This window comes from Cervus elaphus, chromosome 6, assembly GCF_910594005.1.
Source record: "Cervus elaphus chromosome 6, mCerEla1.1, whole genome shotgun sequence".
Lineage (NCBI taxonomy): Eukaryota > Metazoa > Chordata > Mammalia > Artiodactyla > Cervidae > Cervus > Cervus elaphus.
In genome coordinates this window covers 14,586,145-14,611,644 of record NC_057820.1, presented here as the reverse complement: position 1 = coordinate 14,611,644, position 25,500 = coordinate 14,586,145, and the positions used below count along the sequence as shown (strand labels likewise).

Sequence of the window (25,500 nt, the reverse complement as noted above, 5' to 3'; positions counted from 1 at the left end):
ATCAGGCGCCAAGAAAAGCAGCCCATCATCTTCAAAAGGAGTATTTGATATCCATTTTGGACATTTAAGAATCCAATATTCAGTTCCCATTTTTACTCAGGAGTGTGTTGATTACTCTCTCCCACTTTTGACTCCCCGTTTTCTACCTCAGAACACCTCTATTTCCTCCCTCCCCCTTCTCTTCCCAATCCAGTTCTGTGAATCTCTGTGGGTGTCTGGGCTATGGAGAACACTCTGGGAACAGACAACTGCGTAGATCTGTCTCTCTCCTCTTGAGTCCCCCCTTTTCTCCTCCTGCTCATCTCTATCTCCCTCCTCACTCTCCTCTTCTTCATGTAACTCTGTGAACCTCTCTGGGTGTCCCTCACTGTGGAGAATCTTTTCACCATTAACCTAGAAGTTTTATTATCAGTGCTGTATAGTTGGAGAAGTCTTGAGACTACTGGAAGAATAAAACTGAAACCCAGAGGCAGGAGACTTAAGCCCAAAACCTGAGAACACCAGAAGACTCCTGACTACACGGAACATTAATAAGAGACCATCCAAAAGCCTCCATACCTACACTGAAACTAACCACCACCCAAGAGCCAATAAGTTCCAGAGCAAGACATACCACGCAAATTCTCCAGCAACGCAGGAACATAGCCCTGAGTGTCAACATACAGGCTGCCCAAAGTCATACCTAACACATAGACCCATCTCAAAACTCACTACTGGACACTCCATTGCCCTCCAGAGAGAAGAAATCCAGTTCCACGCACCAGAACACCGACGCAAGCTTCCCTAACCAGGAAACCTTGGCAAACCAACTGTCCAACCCCACCCACTGGGTGAAACCTCCACAATAAAAAGGAACCACAGACCACCAGAATACAGAAAGCCCACTCCAGACACAGCAATCTAAACAAGATGAAAAGGCAGAGAAATACCCAACAGGTAAAGGAACATGAAAAATGCCGACCAAGTCAAACAAAAGAGGAGGAGATAGGGAATCTACCTGAAAAAGAATTTAGAATAATGATAATAAAAATGATCCAAAATCTTGAAAACAAAATGGAGTTACAGATAAATAGCCTGGAGACAAAGACTGAGAAGATGCAAGAAATGTTTAATAAGGACCTAGAAGAAATAAAAAAGAGTCAATTAAAAATGAATAATGCAATAAATGAAATCAAAAACACTCTGGAGGGAACCAACAGTAGACTAATGAAGACAGAAGATAGGATAAGTGAGGCAGAAGATAAAATGGTGGAAATAAATGAAGCAGAGAGGAAAAAAGAAAAAAGAATCAAAAGAAATGAGGACAACCTCAGGGACCTCTGGGACAATGTGAAACGCCCCAACATTCGAATCATAGGAGTCCCAGGAGAAGAAGACAAAAAGAAAGGCCATGAGAAAATACTCAAGGAGATAATAGCTGAAAACTTCCCTAAAATGGGGAAGGAAATAGTTACACAGGTCCAAGAAACCCAGAGAGTCCCAAACAGGATAAACCCAAGGCGAAACACCCCAAGACACATATTAATCAAATTAACAAAGATCAAACACAAAGAACAAATGTTAAAAGCAGCAAGGGAGAAACAACAAATAACACACAAAGGGATTCCCATAAGGATAACAGCTGATCTATCAATAGAAACCCTTCAGGCCAGAAGGGAATGGCAGGACATACTTAAAGTAATACCAGCAAGGATCTCATTCAGATATGAAGGAGAATTCAAAAGCTTTACAGACAAGCAAAAGCTGAGAGAATTCAGCACCAGCAAACCAGCTCTTCAACAAATGCTAAAGGATCTTCTCTAGACAGGAAACACAGAAAGGTTGTATAAACGTGAACCCAAAAGAACAAAGTAAATGGCAACGGGACCATACCTATCAATAATTACCTTAAATGTGAATGGGTTGAATGCCCCAACCAAAAGACAAAGACTGGCTGAATGGATACAAAAACAAGACCCCTATATATGCTGTCTGCAAGAGACCCACCTCAAAACAAGGGACACATACAGACTAAAAGTGAAGGGCTGGAAAAAAAATTTTTTTTCATGCAAATGGAGACCAAAAGAAAGCAGGAGTCGCAGAAATGTAAAAATCTAGCTTAGAATTAAAACATATATAATACCTAAAGTTTATTCTTATTATTAATTCAAATTATTCATATTTGTTGAGGGAAGAGAAGAATGATTGATAGGATTTGGTCACAGGATGTAAAATGATTTCTTTGTATAATGTTATTCTCAGTATCTGGAGAAAATTGATTTGATTCAACCTTATGTCTGCTGAAAGCTTCACTTTAAAGTTAATCCTTGGGTTACACAAAAGGGAATGTTTTTGGTAAAAGAAATCATACTTACCCAGAAATGTGCAAGGATATTAACTTCAAAAGTCTTTTCAATCTGAGGGTCCTGTGTAGCGAACAAATCTGATGTGTAGACTACACCAGCATTATTTACTAAAATACTAACATCTCCAACTTCTGCCTTCACCTTCAAAAATAAAATTAAAATATTTGCAACATTTAGAGGTCTGGGAATAGGTCTGCAAGCAATAACTGTTAATGAAATATAACTCTTTCTATTAGACGTGAAAAAAAAGTAGTTTTGTAACCTGTGTATCAAGTGGGAAAAAAAAATTTTTTTTAAGTCCTTAATTTCAAAACGGTCCCGCCTGTAAGTCTAATTGGTAGAAATTTTCTTCTGCAATTCAGTCTCTTGACTTTGCTCTCTAATGATTAGAACCCAAGAGGCATCTGGCTAACAAAAACCTAACCAGTGACAGATAAACAACAATTCACAGTGGGAGAATCTAATGAGAATGAGAATCTAATGCCACTGCTGATCTGATAGGAGGCGGAGTCCAGGTGGTCATGCAAGCAATGGGGAGTAGCTGTAAATACAGATGAAGCTTCACTTGCTCAACCACTGCTCACCTCCTATGCAACCTGGTTCCTAACAGGTCATGGACCAGTAGCCCCCCCAGCAGCTGGGGGACTGAAGGAGAGGTGGTATGTAGCCCATTAAAGCCTTTCACTATGCTATGCATTTTACATGATTGCATTATTTATCCCATTTAATTCTCACCATTCTATGAAGTAGTAACTCTTATACACTCATTTTAAAAAGGTCAGAAACATGAAACACAGAAGGGCTGTTTCTTGCCCAAGGTCACGTGTATATCTAGGGTCACACGGAGATGAAACTCTCCCAGATTCTCTGACCTCAGAACCCAAGACATACCACTTCAGACAGAAAGGAAGTCGGAGTGAAGGCTCCGACTCAGAAGGGCATGAGTGTGTCACTGCTAAACGCTCAGCAGTCAGAAATGAATTTCATCAGGTTGTATGTAAATTACTGGGTGGTCAAGCCGAGTGGTCTGGCCCTTGACAAACACTCTGTGTACTTGTATCCTCATCTCCAGCACAATTTAAAAACTGTTGTTCAGAACAATGCCCCTAAGTTCCTGAGAGGAAGAGGATATTTTGTGTGGTTGAACTGATGAAGCCCATTATGCCTCCAAAGTAACAGGACTCAAGATAAAAATTCATGACTTCCCTCATGGCTTAGACAGTAAAGAATCTGCCTGCAAAAAAAAGAAAAAAAAAAAAGAATCTGCTTGCAATGCAGGAGATCCAGGTTTGATCCCTGGGTCAGAAAGAGCCCTTGGAAAAGGAAATGGCAACCCACTCCAGTATTCTCTCCTGGGAAATCCCATGGACAGAGGAGCCTGGCAGGCTATAGTCCAGAGCGTCGTCCAGTCAGACATGACCGAGCACACGTACACATCAGGGACAAAATATAAATTACTGCTTTATATTGCCAATGACACTCTTGACCTTACCTTCATCCTTCAGCTCCTCATCATCACATAATATCCCACCCTAGGGCTTTCACATTTCTTAATAATGAAAGCAGGCTGAGAGTTTAATTGAATCGAGTGTCTAGAGGTGAGGTCCAGGCATGTGTATTTTAAAGAATTTTCCCAGGTCCAAACGACCTTTCTACCATTACAGTAATTAGTTAACAAGCTAATTAGTTGACCAAGTTCCCCGGAAAACTCCAGAACACACTACAGTCTGGGAGCCTCAGTTTCAGGTTCAGGGTCTGCCACTGGCTAGCTGGACAACCTTGGAGGAACCACAGAACTTCTGTTTACTTTGCCTACATCATAGCTGGGTCATCTCCAAATCCTCCCCAGTTTTGGCACAATACGATTGTAACCAAATTTAAAAGAATTTTACCTTCTTCGCAGAATTGTAAATATCTTCTCGGTTACTGCAGTCTACCACAAACGTATGAGCCTTTGCGCCCAGTTTCTTGCATTCGGCGGCTGTTTCCTCAAGTCCATGCTGCAAAAAGCAAGAAGGGCAAGGAGAACAAGATAAACGACATGAGCAGATTATACACACAGCTGAAAACACCTAAGGGTATTGAGATTCTCTGGTCTAGGACTGGACAAGAATTTAACTAATGCATTTTTGACAGGGATATAGGCACACTTCACTCTCTGTACTACAACGAATTTCTCTTATTTGGAACTGAATTGAAGGCAAGCTTTCAAAAGAAGACAAAAGTCTTAAAATACTGAGCTTGTATTCATGAATTTCACATACTTTTTTAAAATTAATTTTTACTGGAGTATAGTTGCTTTACATAGTTGTGTCATACTCTGTGACTCTATGTATGTGTGTATTCCATGTGCATGCTGAGTCACTTCAGTCGTGTCTGACTTGTGACCCCATGGATTGTAGCCTGCCAGGCTCTTCTGTCCATGGGGCTCTCCAGGCAAGAATACTGCAGTCCAAGGGACTCTCAACAGTCTTCTCCAGGACCACAGTTCGAAAGCATCAATTTTTTGGTGCTCAACCTTCTTTACAGTCCAACTTTCACATCTGTATATGACCACTGGAAAAACTATAGTTTTGACTATAAGGATCTTTGTCGGCAAAGTGATGTCTCTGCTTTTTAATACGCTGTCTAATATATACTATGTGCTCACTCCTTATTGTAAATGTATCTTTCCAAGCTTACCTAACCAAGCATGGGGTGAGAATGGTCAGGAAATAATGAATTGGGACTTCCCTGGTGGTCTAGCTAAAACTCTTCACCTTCCAATTAAGGCAGCACGGGTTGGATCCCTGGTCAGGGAACTGAGATCCCACTTGCTGTGCAGCGCAGTCAAAAGAAAAAAAAGAAATATGGGATTATCTGCATAAAACAGAACGAATCATTCATAGCGTTAGCCTCAGTAGAATAAAAAAAGAAGACATCCTCAATCCCTCCCTAAATTCAAATTCTTTTGTAGACTTCATGCTGAATATGAAGACCTCTGTCCCTCACATTCTGAGGTGGATATTGTTGGAGAGCTGGAGATTGTTGGAGAGCTGGAGATTGTTATCCTTGCCACTTGAGTTAACCCTTGAAATTGCCCCGGGAACAATCTTTGTTCCCTAGGTGAAAAGCATTTGATATGGCCCCTTCCTACCCTTTCAATTGGGTTCTAAAACAATCTTAAGCTCTCCTTCACATTCTTTCTCATTCTCCACAGATCTACCAGTCCAGAGTTTTACCTCTTCAGGTTCTGCCACCTGGACTGTTGAAATTTCCACCTATTCTCCTTCCCCAGTCAGGTTTAATGGTTCTTAGACTTTTTACAATCTGTAAGCTCCATGAAAAGTAGACGGGTGAATATACAGAACTAGGACTGCCAAACTTTTATTTAGCCAATTAAGGACGTTAAAAACTAACACAGCAGCTATTTATATTTACTATCACTGTAATTTCATTAAATAAATAGATATATATAGATAGAAGGGGATGACAGAGGACGAGATGGTTGGATGGCATCCTCGACTCAATGGATATGAGTTTGAGCAAGCCCCTGGAGATGGTGAAGGATAGGGAGGCCTGGAGTGCTGCAGTCCATGGGGTTGCAAAGAGTTGGACATGACTGAGCAACTGAACAATAGATTTATATCTATATATATAATCCACCGAAGAGTAGGAAGAACATCATCTCAAAGTAAAAGATAAATTATTCAAATTAAATGAATTTCACATAATACATGCTCCCTATATTATCCTTAATTTTCTGACCACTTCTGCTACTACCAGCTGGGTCTGACAAGCCAACGTTATCTACTGAAGTGAAGTGAAAGTTGCTCAGTCATGTCCGACTCTTTGCAACCCCATGGACTATGTAGTCCATGGAATTCTCCAGGTCAAAATACTGGAATGAGTAGTGGTTCCCTTCTCCAGGGCATCTTCCCAACCCAGGGGCTCGAACCCAGGTCTCCTACATTGCAGGTGGATTCTTTACCAGCTGAGCCACCAGGCAAGCCCATCTCTTACCTGGATTATCACAATAGTCTCCTATCTGCTTTCCCTGCAACCCAGTAGCCAGAGGAACCTCTTCATAGAAACTGGTTCCAAACCCTCCACTGGCTTCCTTAGTAAAAGCTGAAGCACAAACAGCCTACAGGAACCTTCATAATTGAAGCTGCTGTTCCTTCAGTTTCTATGCCAGAGCCATCCCACAGAAATATGTTGTGAGCCACATATATTTAATTTTAACTGTTCTAGTAGCACATTAAATTTTTTTTAATTTAGTACATTTTATATAACTTTGCCACCCCATGAACTGTAGGCTACCAGGCTCCTCCATCCATGGGATTTTCCAGGCAAGAGTACTGGAGTGGGTTGCCATTTCCTTCTCCAGGGGATCTTCCTGACCCAGGGATCAAACCCAGGTCCCCCACAATGCAGGCAGACGCTTTTACCATCTGAGCCACCAGGGGATCCCCTTTATATAACTTATTATGCCCCAAATATTATTGTTTTGAAATATTTATTATTAGGAAATATAATCATTTCAACATGCAATCCATGTAAAAGTAATTAATAAGAAAGTCTTTGAAATCCCATGAGTATTTATATCTATAAGCAAGCATAAGTGTTAATTGCTCAGTCATGTCTGACTCTGCGACCCCATAGATTGCAGCCCACCAGGCTCCTCTGTCCATGGAATTCTTCAGGCAAGAATAATGGAGCAGGTTGCCATTTCCTTCTTCAGGGGATCTTCCCGACCCAGGGATTAAACCCTAGTCTCCTGTATTACAGGCAGATTCTTTACCATCTGAGCCACCAGGGAAGCCATTCATACCTCAAGCACATTCTAATTCTGCCAAGTCACATTTCAAACACTAAACAGCCACAAGTGGCTGGTGGCTAATATCTACTATTGCACCCAAACAACAGTAACACAGAGCTTTCTTTGACTTCTCTCCCTTCTACGCCAGGCTTTGCCTTTGTGGATCCCTCTCTGCAGAGATAAGCCAGAGACTCACTGTACCCTCAGCCTCTTCTGACTTTGACTCAACTGCCTCCATCTTGGTGAGGCCTTCTGTACAAGATCAACACTCCCACCTCTGCCATCCCCACAGTATAGGCAGAGTCCCTATCCCCTTTCATGTTTTATTTTTCAATTATACTTAAAAACATCCAACAATTACATATTTTAGTATATACTGTTTATTGTCCCTAGCTCATAACGTTTTCCTCATTGCAGTATCCTCAGTTCTGCATTAGAAGTTTCTGGCAGATAGTAGGTGCTCAATAAGTATTTGTTGAGTAATGGAGAAGGAAATGGCAACCCACTCCAGTATTCTTGCCTGTAGAATCCCATGGACAGAGGAGCCCGGCAAGCTACAGTCTGCGTGGTCGAAAGAGTCGGACAAGACTTAGCAACTACACCACCACCACCAAATGTACTTCACTCCAGATCAGAAAAAAGTTTGTACAAACTAGCATTGGGCTCTGGGAGTCACGAATCTAGACGCATAACCAAACTCATACACCTTTGAACTTTAGCTTAAACTTCATTTTGTGAAGGAATAATAATAACTAACACTTGGTGTGTTTACCACATGGCAGATACTACTACATGCTTTGGGTGAGTTATTTATTTCCCATCCCTCTAAGGAAAGTACGCTTATCTTATTGATTTTGCAGTAAAGGAACTTAAGGTTCTAGGAAGCTACCCACGATGCTGAGTAAGTTAGCCATGAAGTGCGGAGTTATCTGACCACACCACTCTGCCTGCCACTTACTGCTGTGACCACGTCCAGAGGAGGCTGGGCCTAGTTTCTACCTTTCACTGACATGTAATTATTTATGCTTATTTTCCTACGAGATTGAGAGCAGGGGACGCTATCTCTTGTTTGCCACTGTGTTCTTAACATTTGTGCAACAGACAGTGAATGGTATCTGTTGATGGCATCTCAATCACCCATTCACTGGGCAGCTCTCGTACATGTGTATTAAGTTGCTTCAGTTGTGTTAGATTCTTTTCGACCCTAAATACTGTAGCCTGCCAGGCTCCTCTGTCCATGGAATTCTCTAGGCAAGAATATTGGGGTGGGTTGCCATGCCCTCCTCCAAGGGATATTCCCCACTCAGGGACTGAACTCATATCTCCCGCGGCTACTACATTTCAGGTGGATTCTTTCCCTCTGAGTCACCAGGGAAGCCAGGTTAGCTCTCAGCCAACCTCAGCCCCCTGAATTCTTGTTTATAGCATTGGATGTTCTTTAAGGGATGGTGTTTCTTGGCATCGTGTGGCTCCCCCAAGCCCCTTTGTCCATCCAACACTGGTCAAATAATAAAAGGTAAGAGTTCTAAGTTCATCTCCCTTCCTCAGGGTACACCTATTCTGGGAATTACTTTGAAAGTTTTTTTTTTTTTTCCCATTGTTTTTAACTAAAAGGTGATTTAAAAATTTCTCTTGGAAATTACTATGACAAAGTAATGTTGCTTTCTGTTGGGTATCTTTTAAATGTGCTTATCTCAGTAGCTGCAAGATTTTTCTCTTAATAGGTGCAAACCTCTTTTTTAACACACTAGCTAAAGCCATGACTTTTCCTACAGGATAAGATTTAAGACTCCACCCTCCCGATGTAGAGGGCACAGGTTTCATCCCTGATTGGGGAAGATCCCACATGCTGCTCACAGTCAAAAAATAGAAGCCAGAGGGATTAGTGAAATCAGTTCAAAGAGCTGGACATGACTGAGCAACTGAACTGAACTGAAGACAATTTATAATGTCAAATTAGTGATAAGCAATAACTGGAAATCTTACATTCTCTAGGTTCCTTATCATGTGAAAAAAGTGAAAGTGAAGTCACTCAGTGGTGTCCTGACTCTTTGGGACCCCATGGACTGTAGCCTACCAGGCTCCTCTGTCCATGGGATTTTCCAAGCAAGAGTACTGGAGTGGGTTGCTGTTTCCTTCTCCAGGGGATCTTCCTGATCTAGGGGTTGAACCCAGGTCTCCTGCATTATAGGCAGACGCTTTACCATCTGAGCCACTAGTGTGAACACCAACACATTAAATGATGCATGTTTTTCCCCCTTCTATAAAATGGCAATACTAGTAATTTTTTTCCTACTTACTTAACAGAGATGCTGTAAGGGGCTGTTGCCAGCAAAATGCAACACAGATGAAAGGTACTAGAAAGTAAAAAGCAGTAAGCACTATTACCTTATTTATATCCCACAGGACCAGTTTGCACTTAAGTTTGGCAAATTCGTAGGCAGTCTGCCTGCCAATTCCGTGTCCAGCTCCGGTAATCAGGACGATCTCTCCGGTGACTGATTTTCTCTTCTTAGGAATAAAGAGCTTCAGGAGAGACTCTACGATGCAGACGAGCAAAAAGGGCAGAAGCAGGAAGACGGACAGAAGGAATTTCATCATTTTTTTGTTGCTGCGAGCTTTGGGTATATTTCGTTTTAACCAGTCACTCTAAATTGCTTCTGGGAGATTGTTCCATCAAAGACTGGCGAGTATAAAAGCGAGAACAAGGAAAGGCTCCTTTATCGCAGAGAAACAAACAACCGTTCCTTCCGTTGGGCTGGGCTTGGCTAGGTCTTTGGCAATTGGCTCAGGCTGCAATGCGGAACGATTGATCGTCAGCTCAGAAATCTGGGAGGGACAAAAACCCAGCCGAGAGGGGAGCTTTCTAGTTGAGGGTGCGCTGCGAGACTCATCTTTTCCTCACTTTCTCATGGTCTCGCGGGCCGACCTTGGAGGGTTAGTTGCCACTTGTTTTGGTAAATGTGATCAATTCCTTTTAAAGTTACAAGGCTAACTGGCAGTGTCCTCAGTCCAGAGGCTTTCTTGAAACTTGATGGTTCCCCCACCCTGGTTAACGGATGCGGATGTAGTTTCTTGTATAAAAGGAACCTCGGGAGAAGGCCAATTGTTCTCGCAGGCTGAGAAAAGGACGCTATATCAGATTTCAGTTTGAGCTCTGCATGGTTTCTGGAGGAGGAGGAAGTTTTGTCCTTTCAAGGGCAGCAATAATCAAGCCCCAGGAAAATTCTGATCATATCGGGGGAGACTGTTTCCACAAGAAAGAACAGGATTTGGATAAGTTTTTTTTTTTTTTTTTTTCACTCCATCTATTAGAACTTGCAAAAAACATATATTATGCTTTAGTTATTGTATCTTTATCCAGGTTAAAAACATCATTGCCCCCCCGATAAATAATAAAGTGGGAAGAAGATCACCTTGCCTAAAGATGACCTATGTAATCTTGTTCAGTAGCTGATGTGTGTGAGTATTCAATATATAAGTGGTGATGTAAAACAAAAATCTTACATATTGTTTATTGAAATAAAGGACCCAACTCTGGTCTCGTGTGAAGGAAGAGCTTAATAAATGTCCCTTATATGTATTTTAAGGAAAATCAGTTCTTTTTTTAAAAATTAATTTTTTTTGGAGAACATTTGCTTTACGATGTTGTGTTGGTTTCCACCGTACAGCGAAGTGAATCAGCTCTCGGTGTGCATATGTCCCCTCTGTTTTGGATTTCCTTCCCATTTAGGTTACCGCAGAGCACGAAGCAGGATTCCCTGAGCCGTAGACTAGGTTCTCGTTAGTTCTCTATCACTTCAGTTCTTTTTTTCTAAAAAAAATTAATTTTTATTTATTTGTTCTTGGCTGCACTGGGTCTTCGTTGCTGGGTGGGTTTTTCTCTAGTGGCAGGGCTTGAGCTTCTCGTCGGTGCGGCTTCTCTTGTTGTGGACGGGCTCTCGGGTGAGTGGGCTTCAGTAGCTGCGGCTCCTGGCTCTAAAACTCAGCTGCAAAAAAAAAATAAATAAAAATAAATAAAGCACAGCTGCAATAGTTGCGGCACACTGGCTTAGTTGCTCTGAGACATGTGGGATGTTCCCCGATCAGGGATCAAACCCGTGTCTCCTGCATTGGCAGACGGATTCTTTACCACTGAGCCACCAGAGAAGCCCCTCAATTCAGTCCTTAACTGTAGATGAACTGGGGCTTTTTGTGAGACACTATGGTGCTTGGAAAGACACTTCTGTCACGTGGGTCGCTAATGGTCACCCTTTATATTTAAGAGGCAGGGAGATCACAGATAATGGAAGTTCACAAATAATTCACATTCATTTCTCCCTCTTATTTAAACAGCCCCTACACTGTTATGGGGGATAAAGTGACAATTCCACAATGTAGAATTCCATTATAGATTTCCTGAAAATTCTGAAGTCTCTGCGATTTTTTTCTTGTAGCTGCCAAATACAAGTTTATGATCGTACAGTACCTTTCACTGGGGAGATTTATGTCTTGCTTTCAGTAAGACAGAAAGGAGAGTATTCTCATACCAGCTATTTCTCAAGTAGTTCTAATGGATTCAAAACAAAAGGCCATGAAACTTAGTAATTACACAGGTCAGTGAAGAAAGTTCCCAGTTACTTTAAAGATTACTGAGGAGGACTGTGCAGAAATGATGACTAGGTTGTGATGAAGGAGGAACTTCCAATAGTTATCTTGTAATTCTGGTATGGAAGCCTTCACTCCTGGCTCTGAAGTCTGAATTTTAGAGCTGGAGGAATTTAGATGTTAGCTTATCCAACTGGATCTTTTTTCTTTAGTAAGTATTGAATCTATGAATTCAAAGTAATGAATATGTCTGGTTTGAAATGGTTCAACAGGAAAGATAACAAAAAGACAGTCCCTAGTCCTACACTGTTTTGGGTTAGTGGGTTTTTTTGTTTGTTTTTGCTTGTTTTGGCCACAGCTATGAGGCTTGCAGGACTTGACCTGCAACAGTGAGAAGTGCTGAGTCCTAACCATTGCACCAGGGAATTCCCACCCTGTTTTATTTCTCAGATCAAATGCTTCTAATCAATTTAGCTGTCTTTTACAGACTCTTTTAGTGTCTTTTTTCCTTTCTACTAAAATACTATTAAGGAATTACTATCAATTCTATTTCTGGAGGAGGGCATGGCAACCCACTCCCATATTCTGCCTGGAGAATCCCCACGGACAGAAGAGCCTGGCAGTCTGCAGTCCATGGGGTTGCTAAGAGTCAGACATGGCTGAGCAATTAAGCGCAGCACATCAATTCTATTTAATCCAATTCAGTAAATGTTATTATGCATCCTATATGCAAGGCCTGGTGAGGAATATGAAGTAAAGAAAAAGGCATCTCCTTAGCAATCTACAGTCTAAGTAAGAGGTCAGACCAGTAAGTTACCCTGGAGGAAAGAAGCAAATATTTGCATGTGCGTGTGTGTTCAGTCATGTCTGACTCTTTGTGACCCCATGGACTGTAGCCCGCCAGGCTCCATGAAATTTTCCAGGCAAGAATACTTGGTGGGGGCGGGTGCCATTTACTACCCCAGGAGTTCTTCCTGACCCAGGGATCTCTTGAGTCTCCTGCATTGGCAGGTGGATTCTTTTACCACCGAGCCTCCTGGGAAGCCCCAAGGGAGAGGGAGATTGATGTCAGTGGTTAGGAAAGACTTATGAGAAAGTTGGATTTGAGTTGTGTTGTCCTGAGAGTGGGTATGACTTAGGCAGCTACTGGGGCAGGCTATTTCAATCCTGCTCCTAAATCTACTCAGGAAAAAAGAATTATGTTGATCCATGTAAGAAGAGCCCTCATTTTCAAATAGTGAGCTCTATTTTGTTTAAGATCATTAAACTTTCTAAAATCCATTCAGTGTTATCAAGGTTACTTTCTTCATCAGCAACTTAGCAGAATAAAGGAAATTCTGACCAACTGGGGAAGAGTTTTGCTATTCTAATCTTGTGTTTTATAAGTTGTGCACCACTATCTATTAGTGAGTCAAGGAGTTATTTTGTTGTCTAATCAATTTAAAGGGTCATGTTAGCATTAAACTATTATATATAGAGTATTTGTAGCAAATTGTTTGAAGTCTGACTCTTTTCCAATGCCATTGACTGTAGCCTGCCAGGCTCCTCTGTCCATGGGATTTCCCAGGAAAGAATACTGGAGTGGGTTGCCATTTCCTTGTGCGAGGGATCTTCCTGACCCAGGGATCAAAGCTGTGTCTCCTGCATTGCAGGCAGATTTTTTTACTACTGTGCCACCAGGGAAGGGGCTATTTACAGCAAATACTATAGGACATTCTTCTGGGTAAGTATTCCAGTGAAGCTTTTATTTCAGTTTTCTGTAGGCAGGTAGATGCTGTGTAGGAGTGTGTGTGTGGTGGATGTATGGCCTACTTGTACTTGGTTATTTGAGAGGCAGCAGAGCAAAGTGTTAAGAGAATAGACTCTGGAGCCAGATGGCCTGAAGTTCAATCCTGGCTCAACTAATTACTTACTGCTATCTGTGACTTTGGGGAAGATATATAACTATTTGGTTTCGGTGTTCTCATCCGTAAAGGAAAAAGAATGGTATCTATCTTATTGTGATTATTATGAAGATTCAATGAGATAGTATTCATAAGATGCTCAGAATAGGGTTTGGTACATAGTAAGCTGTGCGGATGTGACCGAGAGTCTCAGACAAAACCGAAAACCACTGTTGTAGTCAAATCTGAATTAAACCAAATACTTCAGAGTTTGACAGTGAACCATGCACTTCTGATTTGGACTTGAACCTATATGCCCAGACTCACACCCAGCCTAAACTCAGATTGGGACTTGAACCCGCAGTCTTTTAATCAGAATCACTCACCTGGTGTCTGGACTTACTGAGGCTCAGGTTCTTTGTGTCTCAGTGCAAAAGGAATTCAGTGAGAGGCCAAGTGGTAAGCAAGATGTAGATTTATTAATAGAGGATGCTTGTGAAAGATGCAAGCAGGCAGGCAAAGGGGCTCTACCCCAGGATTAAAGTGAAGTCACTCAGTCATGTCCGACTCTTTGTGACCCCACGGACTGTAGCCTACCAGGTTCCTCCATCCATAGGATTTTCCAGGCAAGAATACTGGAGTGGGTTGTCATTTCCTTCTCCAGGAGATCTTCCTGACCCAGGGATTGAACCCATGTCTCCCGCATTGTAGGCACACGCTTTACCATCTGAGCCACTAGGGAAGCTGTCAGGATTAAGTGGGCTACAAAACCCCAGGATTAAGTGGGCTGCAATTTGATAATCCACATAAGTGGGGGAGGAGGAAAAGATTGTTAGGCTTACATCACTAGCTCCTTCTTCTTACAGGGCAGGAGACTGTCTGCCCCTATGAGGTCAAACTAGGACTGTCATAGCACTTATTCAAATTAGCAAAAGGGTGGTAATTTATACTAAAGTGTGTTAAATCATCTCAGATGTCCGTATAATGAGGGTCTCCTACTTTGGAATGTCACCTTTCCCTCAAATTTCTATTCTTGATCCTCAGGATTGTTACCTTGCTGAACTCGACCAGCATAACTCAGGCTTCATTTTTTAAAAATTAATTTATTTTTTATTGAAGGATAATTGCTTTACAATCAGGCTTCATTTTTTTCTTTCACTTAATGACATGTGGCATATCTCATGCTTTTATTTATGGCATTATAGTTAAGCAAGCCTGCACTGTTCCATGATAATCTGACAGCTTTCTTGAGCAAACATTAATTTACAGGGGTCTTCCAAAGTTCCCTCAGTTTCCCTCTCTATCTATAATCCCATACTGAGATTTCTACAACTACCTGTATAACTATCCTATTCTATCCCTATCAACAGGAACCACTTGATCATTTACCAATAGCTTTAGGTTGCAAGTGTAGCCTGTGATGTATCTTTGACTTTTTAGTTCCCCCTTGAGAAGGATACTGTGTATAAACATTGAATAAATGAGAAGGAAAGAAAAACTTACAATTTACAAAGGAAGGTTCAGAGAAGTCAAGTAACTTGCCAAGATAATGCTGACAAGTTCAGAGGGGCTGGAATTTATGTCCACAAGTTTTGTTTATTAACAGCTTTATAAATATATAATTCACATACCACAACTCATTGTGGTTTTGATTTGCAACTTCCTAATAATGATGACTGAGCACCCTACCATGTGCTTGTTGACCATCTGTATATTTTCTTTTTTTGTGTGTGTGTTTATTTTCTTAAGGTTCTTTGACCATTTCTATTTACATGTATATTATGTATCTTAAAATATTTATTTGGCTGCACTGGATCTTAGTTGTGGCACATGGGATCTTGTTCCCTGACCAGGGATTGAAACCAGGCCACCTGCTTTGGGAATGCAGAGTCTCAGTCATAGGACCATCAGAGAAGTCCCCATTTGCCATTTTTAAATTGAGTTACTTGTCTTTTAGTTGTTGAGCTGTCAGAGTTTTTATATAGCCTGAACACTGGACTTTCATCCAATATATGATTTGCAAATACTTTCTCTCATTCTTCGAGTTGTCTTTTCATTTGCTTGATAGTGTCCTTTGATGCACAAAAGCTTTTTAAATTTTGATAAAGTGTATTTCTGTTTGTTTGTTCTTTTGATGTCATGTGTAAGAGATCACACACATTCAGTCTGTAGCATTTCACTCCTGCCCCCTCCCAATTCGTGTTCCTCTCACATGAAAAACACCTTCATTGCATACCAACAGCCAAAAGTCTTAACTTATTTTAGTACGAAATCTAAAATCCAAAGTCTCATATATATACCATTGAAATAAGATAGGAGTGAGACTCAAGTGTGATTCCTCCTCTGGCACATTGCTCTCCAGCTGTGAGCCTGTGAAACCAACATGCTATGTGCTGCCAAAATACAATGGATATATACATAGGATAGACAGTCCCATTCCAAAAGGGAAAAACAGGGACGAAGAAAGAACGGATCCCAGGTAAGTCTAAAACCCAATGAATCAAACAAAACTAAGCCTTAGAGACTAAAGAATAATCCTCTTCAGCTGTACGCCCTGTCTTCCATGCCCTCCGGGGCTGCAGTCCTAACTCTGTCTCTTTTCCTGGTTGAGGTCAAGTGCAGGTGACGCTGCCAGTGTGAAGTCAGTGGAGTGCCCCACCCTCACTCCCCTGGACCCTGAAGACGGCTCTCTGTGGTGGCCCTGCCCTTTGAAACCTAGGTGGAGGCAGCCATGCCCCTGGGCCCTTGCACTCTGCTGATGAAGAAAGTTGTTGCCAGAGTTTGCTACCTTTGTTGCCAGAGTTTGCTACCTTTGGAGTGGCAGCTACCCCTGCCAGCTGGAACCCACACCCAGTGTGGCCAAAGAGCATGGTGCCAAAGTGCAAGGCGTGAACCTAAGACATGAGGCCACACTGGGCCCGACATGCCAAGGTTCTGTAGGTGCAGGAGGCACCCCTGGTGAAATTGCTCCACTTCCAGAGCCTTTGTAGTCAGCCCTTCTGAGAGTTCAGGCGGCCCTAAAGATCTCTGAGCTGCCTTCAGGCTCATTCTTCTGGCTCTCTTCAAGAATGACTTCTGTCCAGATGGTTGATCTGATACCAGTCGCCTTAAGAAACAATCACTTTGGGTTATACCCTTAGCCTGTCTCAATCTTGCTTTCTCATTTTTCACAACATAAATAGGCTGAGAGTTTTCCAAGTCTTCATGTTTTACTTTTTTTTTAATTAAAAAATTTTATTTATTTATTTATGTGGCGGCTCTGGGTCTTCGCTGCTCCACACAAGCTATCTCTATCTGCCCGGGCGACTCACTGCGGTGGCTTCTCTGACTGCTGAGCACTTATGTGGGACCTGTTCTTTCTTCACTCCTATTTTTCCCTTTCGGAATGGGACTGTCTATCCTATGTATATATCCATTGTATTTTGGCAGCACATAGCATGTTGGTTTCCACACTGGCAAGATTGATTCCTAACTACCGGACCACCATGGAAATCCTCTACTTCATTTTTGATGAACAATAACACCAATAAGTAATTTCTCTCCTTTTGCATTTTTCTTGTCAATAAAAATAATCAATAAGCAAATTGTCATTGGAATACAAAAGAATTTTATTTGCACCAAACTGAGGTCCACAGCCCCCATGACAGATTCTCAGATAACTCTGAGGAGCTACTCCGGAGAAGCATGGTTTACAGGACAGTTTTATATCTTGTGAGAACAAAGAACATCAAACATGTCAGGAATATAGTCCTTCAGGTTTTCAAAAAAACAGATCAGCACATCCATAGTGAGTCAGTATGGCTTTAGTACCTGGGAAGGGAGTCTTACATAGAAGGAGTACCAGTATTGGCATTCCGGGGAGACATTTCATTTTTATTTTTAAGGCAGACATTCTTTACCTCTGGGCAGTGTGCCCTTTTCTTTAATAATTAAAGCAGACGTACAATGTATGCTTGAACAGGCTATTTTAATTAGCATAAAATTGGAATTGATTTTTATAGGGTAGAGTTGCTTTACAATGGTGTGTTAGTTTCTACTATAACAGCAAAGTGAGTCAGTTACATGTATATATACATACAGGACATGGACAGGGCAGAGGAGCCTGGCAGGCTACAGTCCATGAGGTTGCAAAGAGTTGGATACTACTAAGAATGCATGTCTACATCATCCCCTCTTATTTAGCTTTCCTTTCCATTTAGGTCACCACAAAGCTTTGAGTAGAGCTCCCTGTGTTAACTAGTTTCTCATTAGTTTCTGAATTCAGACATAAATACAAGTGTATTTCATGCTTTTCATACTTTTTTTTTTTTTTTAAACTTAAAGACAAGTCATAGAGCCATTTTTAGAATTAGAGTTTAAGAGGTTAGACAGTTTATCTCCTGGCCAAAAGTCAAAACTTCATTAAAATTTTAGATTTGTTCACTAATGTGAAATAAGTTGTGTTCAGGGTATCATTCTCCTGAATTTGTGTGAAAGCAGTGTAATATTCAAAGAATGTGATGAGTTATTCACTGTCATTACTTTTCTTTGGGCTTCCCAGGTGGCATTAGTGGTAAAGAACCCGCCAGCCAAGGCAGGAGATATAAGGGTTTGATCCCTGGGTTAGGAAGGTCTCCTGGAGAAGGGCACTACAACACACTCCAGAATTCTTCCCTGGAGAGTTCCATGGACAGAGGAGACTGGCAGGCCGCAGTCCATAGGGTCGCAAAGGATCGGACATGACTGAAGCAACTTATCATGCATGCACTTTACTTTAGAAAAACAGGGGCTGCTTTTTAAACTGCTTTCAATGTGGACACTTTACCAAAATAGCAGATGTTTGACCTAGTCAGATATGGTGTGTTTTCACATTTCCTATTGAATTGTGTTGATAGTACTATAAGTTATTTTGTAAGTTTTAAAACATCATCATATTATGTTATTTTGGATGACTCATTTGGTGTAAGCATAAAAATTCCTTGTCTAATTTGGTAAGAAAAAAAAATTCAACTTAACTTATATATAAGTCAGAATGACTTCCCCAGAATGACTTCACTTCAATTTGTGAAAATTTGTTTCATCATAGTAAAGCAGGTAGGAATGTTGCAGGAAGGGGGACCCCTTCCAGGGCCCGAAACTGGGCTCTTGTCTAACACTCGGAAATGAATTGTCCGAGGAGACACATGTGCTGACAAAGCAAGAGGTTTTCTTGGGAAAGGGCACCCGGGTGGAGAGCAGTAGGTAAGGGAACCCAGGAGAACTGCTCTGCCGCGTGGCTCGCAGTCTTGGGTTTTATGGTGATGGGATTAGTTTCCAGGTGGTCTTTGGCCAATCATTCTAATTCAGAGTCTTTCCTGGTGGTGCACGCATCGCTCAGCCAAGATGGATGCTAGCAAGAGGGATTCTGGGAAGTGGACAGCCAAGCGGTGTCTCCTTTTGACCTTTCCTGAACTCTTCTGGTTGGTGGTAGCTTATTAGTTTCGTATTCCTTATCAGGATCTCCTGTCATAAAACAACTCATGCAAATGGTTACTATGGTGCCTGGCCAGGGTGGGCGGTTTCAATCAGTGTGCTTCCCCTAACAACTCCCCCCCTGAGAGACTTCATACTCAAGATGTTTCTTGGGAATAGGGGTGGAGGTCTCTTTCTTCTGTAACTTCTTCCTACTGTGCCTGGGCGTAGGCCTGCCTAGCAGAGCAGAAGTCTCTCTCTACCTGATCTAAGTTGGGGTGTTCCACATCTGAAACCAGCTTTTACTCTTGTAGTAACAGCAATTTAGTTCGAAACTGTTGGCGCCTCTCAGAGAAGAAATAGACAGGGGCCAAACAGGAGACCTAACAGGATGGTCATCACTGGTCCCCAGAAACAGGAGGCAACATTTGGGGTGAGGGCTGCAGGGTTTGTGACTTTTTTTTTTTTTTGATTGGCTGGTGGTGAAGCAACAAAGCTGTGCTCCAGGAATCTTCTGTTTAGTCTGAAGTTACCATCCTCCACCTGGGTGGGGGCTCCAGTTCTGTAGAAGAACTCAAAAGACATTGTTATACATATTTCTTTGGGTAGGAACTGGGACCCAGTCTCAAGGCTGTACCACCATTTGATTGTTTCTCCTCTGTTTCTGTATTCCCTCCCTTCCCTGATTAGCAATCATTTGAATCCACCCTTTGGAACTCAGGGAAGGTCAAGGAGGCTGAATGAAGCCTATATCCTACAGGTGAGAAATGGAGAACACACAGCAGATCTGTACTCCAGAGTCGCCACCCCACAGGGTCCTGCTCAGTTTTAATTTAGGGAACAGGGCAACTATGACTGTGATAACTTCCTGTCAAAATGGGGCATAGGACTGCCTCAGCTTGGAGAGGAGACACTGAGTTGGAAGTATTCTAGAGGTCCAAGTCCTAGATCTGAGCTTTGTATGATTAAAATCTCAATCTCTTGGTCTGCCATTTTGTTGTCATAGACCCAATTAGAAGTAGCTGGAGGAGGGATAACTGGAATTTTAATAGACAAAATAAATCTCTTCCTTTTTAGAAGAATAGGCCTGAAACTCAGTCTGGACCTGGCATTTTGGGGAGACTTTTAGCCAGGTGGCCAGTTGCCTAGTTTTATAAAAAGTAAGGTATTTAAGTTACTAGCTTCCAGCAGACATTGTTTTGAGAATGGTGGCATCTAAGCCTGACATGACTCAGAAAACTCCAGTGTTTAGCAGTACAACGTCTGATCTGAAATCACACCCATAGTAACACCTGTTTATTTCCCAGGGTGTCTGAACCATAGCTGAGTACTCTATTTTGACTTTTAATTGTAAAATTTTCCTTAATAGCCAAAGCAGATGTCACCATTAATGACATCAGTGTTTCTCTAGGTATGAGAAGATGCAAGAATTGGGACACATAAAATCTCCTGAAAAGATCTAACTATCTGGAGGCCTGTTCTGCCAGCTTTTCTCAGAGCACCGAGTGCCTCATTCCTGATTTTCACCCGGAACTCCTTTCAGGGCCAATGAAAGTCAGCAGTTGCAGTGGCCATGATTTAATCTCTGTAGATGTAGATGGCAAGTGTCAATCTTCAGTTGGCAGAGCCCCTTTTTGCTCATAAACTTGACCATGATTTTGAGGGGGGCATTTCATGACCATTTTATCCCATGGTGCTGAGAATGTCCATTCTCAGGTTTGGCAAAGATTTTGTTGACAGGCCACAAAATGTGCTGTTACTGGACTAGGCCATAAAACAGTATCCAAAATTCTCTGGACCACCTGTCTTACTAGCCTCTTGGTCCAGGAAAACATTCCCTCTTGTTGCTTTTTCTCATGTCTAGAGTTACACTGTTATCATCATTGATCTCATAGGGAACTATATATTATTCTATCAGAGGCCTCAGTCACACATTTGGCAGTGTAAGAAACAGCAATTTTGTAAAACAGGTGAAATATAAAGAACATAGCCAGCAGTATTAGTAAAGTCACAAGTAAGACTTAAGTTAAGAGCTTCCATTAGATGTAGCCCAGTATATCCCAGGTCGTCTGACTTAGTCTACTCTGTACAAATCTTTATCTTTCAGGGAAATTATACATTCACACCACCGTCTATAAGGCACATAGCCCAGTTTTCTAGTGTTACTAGACTGATTATCCTTAGTATGATTTAATTGTTTCCAACACAGAGGAGACGTTAAACCAAAATTATCATAGCCTGGTGTTATCTATATGAATCTTTCTCATAATTGTGGGAGATTTCTTTTTCCTTTGCTGAAACTTATCTTGTCGTTCTGATTGAGCTTGAGTAATAGAAAAAAAGCTCAAATTTATGGCCAGAGTCAGAGCAGGCATTATTAATTGGCCCGGTGAGGGGTCCCATCTAGTAATATCACAGTGACTGAATACGACTATAATTTTTTTTTTAAGTGAATTTTTTCAGGGCCAACCAGTTAGAGCCTTGTAGTAGAGAAATTTACTAATGTAACCCAGAACTAGGCACAGGTAATTGGCCACAAACCCAACAATTGCATTGATTTCTAAAACTAGCATAGGATCAGGCCTATAATAGAAAAGCATTTGATTTATATGCAAAGGTCTAAGAAGTCAAGAAAACATTATAAATGATCATATGAATCAGGTCCAGCATCTTGGGCAAGCTGTCTGCCTCTGATGTCGCTGTCTTTTCATCCTGGTGTAGTGTAGTTTCTCCTGTTTGAGCATCATTTTAAGGTGAGATCAGGTCAGCTGTCTTCTCTATAGACCAATCCAGTGTAGGGGCCTTTGGAAGTGGGAATTAATCTAAGAGTTAATTTCCCTTCAGTTTCATTGTGCATGAGCTAGTTAAGAGTACCTGATAAAAAGTCCTTCCATCCAGGTTGGAGACAGTCCCTTAAATTATGTCTTTTTCCAGTCCTGGTTGCAGGTCATGAGGCATCTGATCTTCATCCAAAGATAGATTACTGAGATAAGCTTCAGAAACAAACCTAGGGTGTTTAAGAATTCAGTTAAATTTTGCATTAATATCACATAGCAGCAAGGAACTATCCAAGAAATGAGTCTTACTACATGCAGACCTCCATTAACAAACTGGGATTTAACATTTTTTGAAATATCTCTTTCTCCCCAAAGTTACCCTCATTTTTATCAAATATAACCAAATTAAGGCTAGTTTGTTTGCAAAATAGGTCTGTTCTCACTAATTTTGGTCTGATGATTTATATAATCATAATTGATTATAGACTTTTTATTTTGCTGAAACACTTATAGAATCTCAAACTGAATTTTTAATATAAAACAGGGCTGGGAAACTCACACCAAAGGCTTATCACAGATTTTGCCTAACAAATCTAGGTGAACTCTTTTCTTTTTAAGGTCTCAAAAATTTTTTGAGATTTTTGTACCTGTTAGTGAGATAACCTTCCTAGCTCATTTGATAAACTTACTGGAAACCTAAGAGTTTCAAATTTCTGGAGGAGTCAGAGAGAAAATATAATTGTTTTGTTTATAATGTATAATTTTACCAAATTATTTTCATAATTAGTTTGAGAGGAAGGTTTTCCCTACTCCCAAAAAACACAAGATTCAAACCTGTAATTTTTCAGATAGAAAACATAAAAGTTATAAGCATATTCGCTGGTTCATTCAGTCCTTTGTTAACTTTTGTGAAGTCATCAGGTTTCTCATTAGAACACCAAGATACATCAAAATGTTAAGAACTCCATATAATTTCTAGGATATCTGTATTAGTAATTTTACCATACATTATAACATGGGCAGATTTATTACTCATTTGATAATCTTTTTCATGTAATTTAACCAACCAAATAAACACGGTTTAATATCTCTCTTTGGGATGTTTCAGGGGCCCTCTGAAGCACCCCAGAGTTAGCTAGAGGTCAAAGGAACTTCAAAAGAATTCATTTTAGGAAGTTTTATCGAAAAGATCAATTAAAAGCGTTTAGAACATTTGGTCAGGTTTAGTCAATGTTGATGGTTAGCTTGTTGATATGTCACAATGGGAGTAAATACCAAGGCTCAATGTCTAGTGAAAGTCAGCTCTGCCATCTTGGACCTAATTGACTCTAACCAGTTTTCTTATGGCCGTTTCATTCCTAACAAAATCCATGTATCTAACTAATTGTAATCCAATTTTAGAAAATCCTGATCATGCATAACTCTTTTTAGTATTTTTTCATACCTTTTTTTTTTTTTTTACTGAAAGCACACTTCCTGCTTTCCTTTAGCAACCAAGAGCTAACTTTTATATTAGCATTTTATAGATTGGTGAGTATAAATACCAGTGATAATTTCTAAAACCCTTGCTTTCTTAAAATATTTTAGGATGGCATCAAACATTATTCATTTATAGTCCCAAATCTCTTTAGTTTTTTTTCTGTAAAAGGAAATCAGTGTTTAGTAGTAAATGTTTCAAAATCTTATTTCATTTGGAAATGACCTAATTATGTAGTAGACTTCCAATACTTAGTTTAGCACAACCCTGAGAAATTCAAGTTACGCCAATCTGGGGAGATTATTGTAGACAGATATTCTTAAAGAATAATTATTCTTAATCTAGTTTATATATAAACTCATATCTCATTTACATTTTTAGAAGTTTTTTCACTCAAGGTAATTTCCTTGTTGACAAACTTGTAACAGGTATAATATTTAACTTATATTAAACCTAGGTACAATGAAAATATTCTACTTGATGTTAATTATTCTGACATGTCTATATTAGATAGGTCAACAAACAAACATTAATATCAGGTATTTAATACTGAATATTTCCCAGTTCACCTGAACCTGGAATTTATTGTTTAATTTCGAATTATTTGATTTGTAAGCGCTTACCTTTTTTTAAGCCAATTAAATAGAGCTCATTTACAAATTAACCTAAAAAATATTACCCAGAGACAAAGACATACCAAGACATATTTAGACAGACACAGTGCAAGATCTAGCTTCATTTTCTAAGTTTGGTCATGAATTAGATATTACAATATAAAATTTAAATAAATAACATTTTTAAAGGCTTTTTCCTTTTTCTCTCAGTCTCAGGAGTTAGAGATGGTCTAGATAAGTGTTCCTGAGAGCCCTGGTCTCAAGGAACTCAAGGAACAGGGAAAGAAAATCAAGTTCTAACAAAACGGTGGCAGGTCTAAATGGTGGCCAGACAAAGCAAAATGGCCGTCACAAATCACAACACAGAACAGAGTTAAAACACACACATATAAACCTGGCAGTCCTCATCAGACACTCCCTTAAATACAAGAATATAGTCTCTCAGAAAACCTTCTATAGAGACACAAAACTTCAGATGTCTTCAAAGATTTCAAAAGGAGGAAAGGAAGCCAGGTTGAAAGAAGGAGAAGGAGGCGGGAAAGGGGGGCAAAAGGGGTGGTCTTACAGACGTCTCCTGCCACCTGCAGACACCCAGGTGTTACGGGATTTTCCCCGGGCTTCCAGAAAAGGGAGGACTGGACCTCGGCCCTACCAGAAACCAGACCAGAAAATTCTAGTTCTCTGCTAAGAGGAGGTGATCAGTCTCCAATCCTCAGCTCAAGCTGAGGCCCTTCAACCAGATTCCTGCGTCCAGGACTGGGGGACTAGAAAAACAGGAAGGATAGGAAGGGCTAAGGAGAGGAAAAAGAGAGGGAAGAGGAGAGAGGTCAATGAAGTCTCTTGTTCCTTACTGGTTGGGGCACTCTGGCCAGTTGTCCGCGTCAGGAGGAGACCAGGGACAAAAGGGTCCCAGTTGCAGCTGCTGGGTCTGGTCCATTGGCAGGCAAGCTGGCCCCTGAGTACCCCGAGTGGTCAGGATGTCAGTCTCAGCAAAGAAGAGTCCCACCAGAGTCGCCGTTTGTTGCAGGAAGGGGGACCCCTTCCAGGGCCTGAAACTGGGCTCTTGTCTAACACTCGGAAATGAATTGTCCGAGGAGACACATGTGCTGACAAAGCAAGAGGTTTTCTTGGGAAAGGGCACCCAGGTGGAGAGCAGTAGATAAGGGAACCCAGGAGAACTGCTCTGCTGAGTGGCTCGCAGTCTTGGGTTTTATGGTGATGGGATTAGTTTCCAGGTGGTCTTTGGCCAATCATTCTAATTCAGAGTCTTTCCTGGTGGTGCACGCATCGCTCAGCCAAGATGAATGCTAGCAAGAGGGATTCTGGGAAGTGGACAGCCAAGCGGTGTCTCCTTTTGACCTTTCCCGAACTCTTCTGGTTGGTGGTGGCTTATTAGTTCCGTATTCCTTATCAGGATCTCCTGTCATAAAACAACTCATGCAAATGGTTACTATGGTGCCTGGCCAGGGTGGGCGGTTTCAATCAGTGTGCTTCCCCTAACAGGAAGATCCAGGTCACTCCTTAACACTTTGCTTACTAATGCTGCTGCTGCTACTAAGTCGCTTCAGTTGTGTCCGACTCTGTGC

General features: G+C 41.1%; 1 protein-coding gene across 1 annotated transcript in view; it reads right to left on the bottom strand.

Annotated features, from left to right (window-relative positions):
• Positions 1-9,942, bottom strand: part of HSD17B11 (hydroxysteroid 17-beta dehydrogenase 11) — a 34,361-nt gene extending 24,419 nt beyond the window's left edge. Inside the window, exons 1-3 of the mRNA XM_043906234.1 lie at positions 9,535-9,942; positions 4,238-4,345; positions 2,355-2,486 (exon numbers count right to left, since the gene is read on the bottom strand). Coding sequence (XP_043762169.1) covers positions 2,355-2,486; positions 4,238-4,345; positions 9,535-9,747 — 453 coding nt within the window. The 5' untranslated portion in view covers positions 9,748-9,942. The remainder of the gene's footprint in view (positions 1-2,354; positions 2,487-4,237; positions 4,346-9,534) is intronic.
• Between the last annotated feature and the right edge of the window lie 15,558 nt (positions 9,943-25,500).